We start from the raw sequence: 9,573 nt of genomic DNA on the forward strand, positions 1-9,573 counted from the left end.
CTTGTGTGTAACAAGATATGGTATAAAGAATCACGTTTTTAATTTAATATACCTCATTATTAAAACTTACTGCAAAACGGCCAAGATATTTCCCTATTTCACAATGATTATCTGAAAATGCAGTATACAAACATGGTGATGTAAATAATGAAATCGTGAATATTCACCATACAAAATTGGATATTGATTTTCTCTTTGACCCATTAATGTTATAATGGACCTCTATGAGCTAAAGTTCAGTTTACATATAAATAGGTGAGGTGAGGTGAAATTGGGTTTAACGTCGCGTCCAAGATTATTGCACTCGTGTGTGTGTGTGTGTGTGTGGCTGCTTGTACTAGTCTGGACTGATGCCGATTTATAGTGCTAGCACACTGAGATACCATGCCGCAATTTAACATGAATACCCCACTCAGACACAGTATACTGACTCCGAGCCGACCAGTCCTTGTTTTAGCCCCTTAATGCCGAGCGCCAGGCAGGGTAACAACAAGTACCATCTTTAAACGTCTTTTTGTATGACGCGGCCGGGGATCGAACCTATATATACATATAAATAAATATAAATAATTCGTTTGTCTTTCTGATAAGCAACATAAATAATCTAAGGTAATAACTGCAATATGATATGCGATAACCTGTCTGTTGTTTACTAATGTGTTTATGGTTTTTCGCTTGTGTTTCGTTTGTTTGTTGTTTAACGTCGCACTCAGCAATATTCCACCTACATGACGGCCTTCTGTAAATAATCGAATCGGGCCAGAAAATCCAGTGATTGACGTCATGAGCATCGATTCACATATATTCCTACGCGTAAGGTGTATAGCGATATTTTGCAAGAGTTTTTATTGTGTGTAAAACCTCCAACATACATGTACCTGTTGCCATTGTTAAGTATATGCTAATGATTTAATTTAACATACTTCGATTTCAGGCGCTTGAAGAAACAGAAGACAGACAACCGTACATCAACCTGCCAATATGACGCTGTGGGAGTTAATGTTGGCTAGTAATAACACACTTTCAGAAATTAATTTCAAACTGTCTGTTGCAAAATTCTGCTTTACCATGTTCATGACTGTCGATATTAGAGTTTTATTTCACCTGGGTACAATCAATTTTGTTTTATTTTTACTGTTCACATGTGTTTCTCTTCAATGACAACGGAGTATCGCGTTCACAAATGGGTTATCACGTGTTTTGTTATCATCCCAATAAAGAAACAGGACCGGTGGTGGAATGTAGCAGGGTAGGTGCTGGTGGTGGGATGTGTCAGGGTAGGTGCTGGTGGTGGGATGTGTCAGGGTAGGTGCTGGTGGTGGGATGTGTCAGGGTAGGTGCTGGTGGTGGGATGTGTCAGGGTAGGTGCTGGTGGTGGATGTGGCAGGGTAGGTGCTGGTGGTGGAATGTGTCAGGGTAGGTGCTGGCTTGTGGAATGTGGCAGGGTAGGTGCTGGCTGGTGGAATGTGTCAGGGTAGGTGCTGGTGGTGGAATGTGTCAGGGTAGGTGCTGGTGGTGGATGTGTCAGGGTAGGTGCTGGTGGAGGGATGTGTCAGGGTAGGTGCTGGCTGGTGGAATGTGTCAGGGTAGGTGCTTGTGGTGGAATGTGTCAGGGTAGGTGCTGGCAGGTGGAATGTGGCAGGGTAGGTGCTGGTGGTGGGATGTGTCAGGCTAGGTGCTGGTGGTGGAATGTGTCAGGGTAGGTGCTGGTGGTGGGATGTGGCGGGGTAGGTGCTGGTGGTGGAATGTGGCAGGGTAGGTGCTGGTGGTGGGATGTGGCAGGGTAGGTGCTGGGATGTGGCAGGGTAGGTGCTGGTGGAGGAATGTGTCAGGGTAGGTGCTGGCTGGTGGAATGTGTCAGGGTAGGTGCTGGTGGAGGGATGTGGCAGGGTAGGTGCTGGTGGTGGAATGTGGCAGGGTAGGTGCTGGTGGTGGAATGTGTCAGGGTAGGTGCTGGCTGGTGGAATGTGGCAGGGTAGGTGCTGGTGGTGGAATGTATCAGGGTAGGTGCTGGTGGTGGGATGTGGCAGGGTAGGTGCTGGTGGTGGAATGTGGCAGGGTAGGTGCTGGTGGTGGATGTGTCAGGGTAGGTGCTGGTGGAGGGATGTGTCAGGGTAGGTGCTGGCTGGTGGAATGTGTCAGGGTAGGTGCTGGTGGTGGAATGTGTCAGGGTAGGTGCTGGCTGGTGGAATGTGGCAGGGTAGGTGCTGGTGGTGGGATGTGTCAGGCTAGGTGCTGGTGGTGGAATGTGGCAGGGTAGGTGCTGGTGGAGGGATGTGGCAGGGTAGGTGCTGGTGGTGGAATGTGGCAGGGTAGGTGCTGGTGGTGGATGTGTCAGGGTAGGTGCTGGTGGAGGGATGTGTCAGGGTAGGTGCTGGCTGGTGGAATGTGTCAGGGTAGGTGCTTGTGGTGGAATGTGTCAGGGTATGTGCTGGCTGGTGGAATGTGGCAGGGTAGGTGCTGGTGGTGGGATGTGTCAGGCTAGGTGCTGGTGGTGGAATGTGGCAGGGTAGGTGCTGGTGGTGGGATGTGGCAGGATAGGTGCTGGTGGTGGGATATGGCAGGATAGGTGCTGGTGGTGGGATGTGTCAGGGTAGGTGCTGGTGGTGGAATGTGGCAGGGTAGGTGCTGGTGGTGGGATGTGTCAGGGTAGGTGCTGGTGGTGGAATGTGGCAGGATAGGTGCTGGTGGAGGGATGTGTCAGGGTAGGTGCTGGCTGTTGGAATTTGGGAGGGTAGGTGCTGGCTGGAGGGATGTGTCAGGGTAGGTGCTGGCTGGTGGAATGTGTCAGGGTAGGTGCTTGTGGTGGAATGTGTCAGGGTAGGTGCTGGCTGGTGGAATGTGGCAGGGTAGGTGCTGGTGGTGGGATGTGTCAGGCTAGGTGCTGGTGGAGGGATGTGTCAGGGTAGGTGCTGGCTGGTGGAATGTGTCAGGGTAGGTGCTGGTGGTGGAATGTGGCAGGGTAGGTGCTGGTGGTGGAATGTGGCAGGATAGGTGCTGGTGGTGGAATGTGGCAGGGTAGGTCGCTGGTGGTGGGATGTGCCAGGGTAGGTGCTGGTGGTGGGATGTGTCAGGGTAGGTGCTGATGTTCAAGTACTTTTACTTCTACAACGCCGTCTTGTTCTTCTCCGTTTGTACCCGGGTCTATTTTGTGAAAGGCATTTCATCAGTCATGTAAATGTTGTTAATTAAGCACGGATGATCATATAGGTTCCGTACTGGCATCTACGCATGCTTCATGTGGTCATATAATTTATATCAATGTTTTGGCCGAGACAAACCAGTGGTTAAAATTATGAACCACGTCCCACGCCATCGAGGTACGATGAGACGCCGTCAACGAGCCTGAATCCTTATCCAGTTAAGATGCCTCTTTGTCAAGTGCTAGGAACCCATAATAACCGGGAGTCCTAGTTAGTAAAGGCATCGTATCATTTATGTCAGTTGGTACGTGGACAGTTCTGTGTTAAAGAGGTTGTACAAAACCGCATAATGCCATTGCTATAATTGGTTCAGGCAACCCTCAACACACCCAGTTTCAATTATATTTTTTTTAAATAATTCTGAATATAACCGGACATGTGGCCAGGACACTAACACATGTCACGTTACGCGTTACGTATTTGACTTTAAATGCATCATGACATACAGTGACTACAATAATGATTGTCGGGTATTTCACACATATTATACATGTACATGTACCTGTATGTAGCATTTTCACATGATTTATACCTTTAAGAAATTGCAATTTCATTTTTGTCATATTGCCTTAATAAATGTCACTTGGCACAACTTAAGTGTGGTTGTATTTGTTTTTGTTTTATTTACACAATTTTACATTGTCAAACATACAGTGAGTGTGTGAATGTTATGTAAAGCCGCAGTCAACAATATTCCAGCTGTGCATCAGTAACAAACCATGCGTAGCTCCAGTGCAGTCAATGTCTGGGAGTTCTTTTAGCAGTTCTTCAGTAATATCGAACTTGGATTCCAACTCGCGATCAGCGGATCCGGTACTGCCAAATGCACGGATTACGGCGACCTATACGGCTCGGCCTCCCATGCCCCTGAAAGTGTAAGAACCAGTCAATAAACGCAATACGAATACCCCCAAATGTACACAAAAGTGTGAAAGATCAATAAGCGATGCAACAAAGAAATATTAACGATCACAATGGCGGAGGCGGTCTTTATGCAGCAAAAAGATGTATATCCATTGGTATGATTAAGGTGTTTTGAAAAGGTGAAACTATGTTTTTTGTTTTGTTTTCTCTTCAAAGACAGTCTGGAAAGTCCGCTGTATTTATGCGGAAATCATTAGAATATCAATGCTGACAGCAAATTGTAAAGATTGCCTCTTTTGGGTCATGCTACACATATCTTATTAATTCTTTGTTCATAATTCGTTTTCGTTTCATTTCGTCAGAATAGCAACACAGGGAAGATTTTGCTGAAGAGTATGTGTGTATGTATGTATGTATGTATGTATGTATGTATGTATGTATGTACTTCTAGTTTCATTCCGGTAATGCAGATTGAGAGTCAGGCAGGATCACAACAAGCACCATCTTTTAACGTCTTTTGGCCTGACGCGGCCGGGGATCTCACCACCGACCTACCGGTCTCCGAGAAGACGCTTTATCCACAAGACCTTGTCGGAGGTTAATATCATTAAGAGCACAGTAGTATTTGCCTTCTATTCTATCGGTGTATTGCTTTTTTTCTGTTTCCTTGTCGTGGTTTCGTCCGAAGAGAAAATATGTAAATACAAAGACACAAGGCGTGTACAATAGTCAGTGGATACGGGTGGCCAAGTCATCTAAGGCGCCACAATTCGCTGTGCAGAGTTGCTTCCCTTGGGCACGCCAGAAACTTATGATCGTGGGTTCGAATCCCGGTTAGCCCCGATTTTGTGTCTAGGTTTGTCAGCACATACCCGTGCTCGTGGTTTCACCAAAATGGTAAAGGTCTAAGACCCGCAACATTTCGCTCTTTCCTCCCACGGTAAGCTTACACGCCGTGGTGTTACTGGAATAATGTTTAAAGCTGAGTTAAAACTTATTAACTCACCCAATTATCCCCTCACTACTTTAGTTCATCATTGCTTTTTCGCTCATTCGGATTTTTTTTCCTTTTTTCTTTTAAGAGTCAGAGCATTATTGTAACCGCTATTTTGCCTTTTACGCCCAATGGTATCTGTTTTCGCGGAATACTTGAGACTGATTATTCTCTGTCATTGAAGTTTCATATTTTGTTTTCGGTTTCAGTCTCGTCAGATCTCCTAGTTTTGATGAGGCAGATACAGGGGTACAGCTGCAATAATTCAACACGGATTTCCTCATAACTCATTGAAGGTAAGGATTACTTTTTTCCGGCAACGAGTTGAACGTCAACCGAAGTTTTTAATCAACATTTATGTTATTAGTTCTTATATGATGTTTGGGTGTAAAATTTCACATGTATTCGAATAACGTGAACCACGCGGAGAAAACAAGGAAATATAACATTGCACTAACACACCTGAATATTTGTTGAGCAATGAACCCTCAAGACTTCCTGTATTGGCCATGCAATTAAGGACTGTGAACTTTGTGTGTGATGAGCAGTCTTTTGGATAGAGGTACTGGTATACGGGCATGGCATGAATGTATATGGACATAATCACAACCGTATATTTCCTTGTTGTAGATCTGTCATCAACTTCAGGGCAGTAAAAACAACAAACAACAAAAAACAAAAACAAACGTAATGACAGTACGTGTACATAATTAAACATCCCCCTGTTAATGCAAATTCCTTATCGTTATGTTTTCTCAAAATTTGACACCCGCCGCCAATCTAAGGTGTGTCATATCAAGTATATTACTGTTAGGTTCAATTATACCAAGTGTCCAGAACATTCTCATGGTCATAGGATCCCAAAATAATCTACAACGGCCAATTCCATGAAAACATTTCCGTATGCAAATGGGGCTTGGTACATGTTACCCTTAGGGCGGGGCCGAGTCGTGAGTTATCTTGTGTTAGAGTTGTACTTCATTAGACACATGTTTTCCCAAACTGGAACTGGAACAAACATCAGCGATGTCATGAAATTGGAAATGGTGTCGTGTGGCATCATTAGAGTGGATATGCATTGATGTTCCTCATTATTAAAGCGGAAGGCAAGGTAATCACGTTTGAGACTGTAGGAGGTATGCAATTGATCAAAACCGAAAGTAAAGACACCGCACTGGAAAATGTGTAATGGTATTACCGGGGCCTTCTAGAGATGTAAGTGATGAGATTGATTTGCAAGGTATTGCTGACACCTTTCTCGTCGGTCTCTTCGTTTACTGACCCGTGAAGATCCGGGGTAGAATAGCTCTTCATCAACCCAAGCTTGCTGTAAAAGGCGACTATGCTTGTCGTAAGAGGCAACTAACGGGATCGGGTGGTCAGTCTCGCTGACTTGGTTGATGCATGTCATGGATCCCAATTGCGTGGATCAATGCTCATGGTATCAGTCACTGGATTGTCTGGTCCAGACTAGAGTATTTACAGACCGCCGTCATATAGCTGGAATAATGCTTAGTACGGCGTTAAACAACCAACCAAAATCAAACCTCTGCATTTACTCAGTATCAAATGTCACAAAAGGGAAGCTTGGAAACACCACAGTTCCCAAATAAATACAAGTCATGTATTCAATATATAGTGTGGAGCACAGCAATTTACACATTTACACGAAAGAGGTGTACAGACTAGAGCAATGATGTCGTTGTTATAATACAGTTGTACCTTTCAAACCCGTGGAACCTATCTAACAAACTTCATGTACATTTCTGAATGTGTCTGTGATTGTGACAGTAGTTCAATAATAATAATAATTGTTTTGTTTAATGTTTCAATGTTTGTTCAAATCATACAATCATCATTCAACCTGAAATTCATGCTTTGTATTTGCAGTAATCAAACACAACATGTGGAAACTCAAACTCACGATACTGGTGATATTAGCTGTGAGGTGCTGTGCAGGTTAGAGATGCATGTTAATTTTCATCTGTTCCCTGGATTTCTGAAAATCTCGCTCTCACTGTACAAAGTTAGATGAACTATGTTATGTAACGCGACTTTATCATTCCTCCAAAAAGAGTACTCAGTCAGATATACTGTATTCTATACTGAAACCTCGTTTTGGATATCTTGAGCATAACAATATTGCTGCCTATTTTGAATATTATAGTGAATATTTTACTGATGAAAATTGATTCTAGACATACAGGTGTTGGAATTGATCCTTTGTTTATGTAATGCATCTCTACAAAGTTATATATATTATTTTACAAATTCTACTTGACTATTAGATGATAACAATTCATGTTGTAAGCGGTATCGTCTGAACCAGCGTAAGTTTACATAGATTTAAGTTCATTTACTTTATGTCATCTATGAATCGTGGTTTATTATACCAGTCCCTTCAACAGACATTGACGAAAATAACATTTCGTTTGGCCTAATTTATTATTTGTCAAAATAATTTTCATGACTGATGATTCCCAGCTGAATCAGCGTCATGGAGTGACCGAGCGCCACTGATCACAAAGTATTGCTATGGGGGACTGCCTCTATCCCTGACTTGCCGCAAACCTCCTCCTGGGATAATCGGCTGGTTTAAAATGACTGACACAAAGGAACTTCTGCAAATCACACCTGATCACAGGATAAAAATAGACGTGAAAGGTAAGCAGCAGTAAGTCATGCAACAATCTACATATTTCTGTCAGACCATTGTTAGAACGATCTTAAAACTCAAATTCCACGAAGCATAACCTTGTCATAGAAAGGTCCTACAGGTACAAGAAGAATATAATTTCATTTGTGTATTTTGCAGGAACACTTCAGTTTTCTTGTGTGGATGTCACGGATACATCAGTATATAAGTGCAGTGTCTCGGGTAGCAATAATTTCGCGCTTGGAAGTCCGGTCCACTTGAAAGTCATAAAAGGTAAATATTTCATACCATTGAGCATTTTGTGTTGATAGTTGACAATAAGTGTTCCAAACATTAGCAGTTTCTCACATGATGAAGCAAATACCCGTGTCATGTTATAACCAAAATGATGATACTATTCAATATGCACTCGTACTGTTGGGTTCGGGGAAACTACTGATGAGTAAGGAAAATGTAATCTATGAATAAGTAATTCGATTACACCCCGGAGCAATTTCTAAATACCATCTCGATAATATGTTACAATATCCTGTTTCTTATAACATATGCTACGACGCCCTGCCAAAATGACAAGTCAAATATAGCAGGTACAGAGTGGGTATTGTGTATGTTTCTAAATGAGTAATACCAGAGCCAGTTCTAAATACCATTGCATCTCCGGAACAGCATGTTACAATATCGTGTTTCTAATACCATCCACTACAATATTCCATCAAAATCACCAGTCGAAGGACAAGCTGTACAGAGTTGTTATTTTGGTTCCATTGTTTTTCCAGTTGACACCTCGTTCAACAAAACGGTCACACAATCAAATCCTTCCAGAACCATCAAGACCATGTCTGAGAAGGATCTATGTGCCGGCAAGTATATTGTCGTATCAGCCACTGATGTTGACACGTTGCATGCAAAAGTACATTTGGCTACAAATACTGAAGTATCATGACATCATATTCCTGCATTACAAAAAATAACAACAATGTGTGTAAGAATATTCATCGAGAAACAGTATATAACCTACACCTTCGAAAACGAACGGACTGTATTTGTAGTTTGAAGGTCAAAGGCCCTCGTTTATGAATATGAAATGTAAAACAACCTGTTGTTCTGGTAATATTAGGTTTAGACATCGTGCAATGTGAGCAGCGGTTTGACCAGAGGTAACGTGACAACAACATCTCACTTTCGACAATCACTGGCTTCTTCAGTGACGTATGTCCATCATGACAGTACAGGTCATTTCTAAATATAAGCTTCGTGCTGTGATGACTGTTAACAGGTTGAACACTGGTTGCATCATGATCATGTTTGTTTGTTTGTTGTATAACGCCGCACTTAGCAATATTCCAGCTGTATGACGGCGATCTGAAAATAATCGAGTCAGGACCAGATAATCCAGTGAGTAATATCATGAGCATCGATCAACGCAATTCGGATACGATGTTATGTATCAACCAAGTCAGCGAGCCTGACCACCTATCCCGTTAGTCGCCTCTTACGACAAGCATAGTTGCTGAAGACCTATTCTAACCCCGATCTTCACATTAGCTCGTGGTGCCACATCATAATAATTATGTAATGCACGTGTACGATTAGTATAATTTATTTATTTTTTGCTGTGAATATTACTCATTTGTTTGCCACGATCAGGTTGATCCGTTCAATGGTTCTTCTTGTGACTGTATTCCAAATATGCAGCTACTCATGTTAGCACTGGATATAATTTGTATCATATTCATATTATATGAAGTTTGTGATTTGAGTCAAAGGTAACATTTCACCCGACATATATCACAAGTTTCCTAAGATATGGGTTTGAAAGAGTCTCACACCAGGATGTGGCATAATCCGTGTGTCCA

The 9,573-nt window shown here is 42.8% G+C and overlaps 1 protein-coding gene across 1 annotated transcript; it reads right to left on the minus strand.

Annotated features, from left to right (window-relative positions):
* Positions 1 to 1,828: 1,828 nt before the first annotated feature.
* LOC125375867 (mucin-6-like) lies at positions 1,829 to 3,718 on the minus strand. Its single transcript, XM_048386954.1, has 2 exons — positions 3,706 to 3,718; positions 1,829 to 2,346 (listed from the first exon to the last, which is right to left on the minus strand). The coding sequence occupies exons 1-2, from the start codon at positions 3,716 to 3,718 to the stop codon at positions 1,829 to 1,831; spliced, it is 531 nt and encodes a 176-aa protein (XP_048242911.1).
* Positions 3,719 to 9,573: the final 5,855 nt, after the last annotated feature.

This window comes from Haliotis rufescens, unplaced genomic scaffold (genome assembly GCF_023055435.1).
Source record: "Haliotis rufescens isolate VD_foot unplaced genomic scaffold, xgHalRufe1.0.p SCAF_1, whole genome shotgun sequence".
In the NCBI taxonomy this organism is placed as follows: domain Eukaryota; kingdom Metazoa; phylum Mollusca; class Gastropoda; order Lepetellida; family Haliotidae; genus Haliotis; species Haliotis rufescens.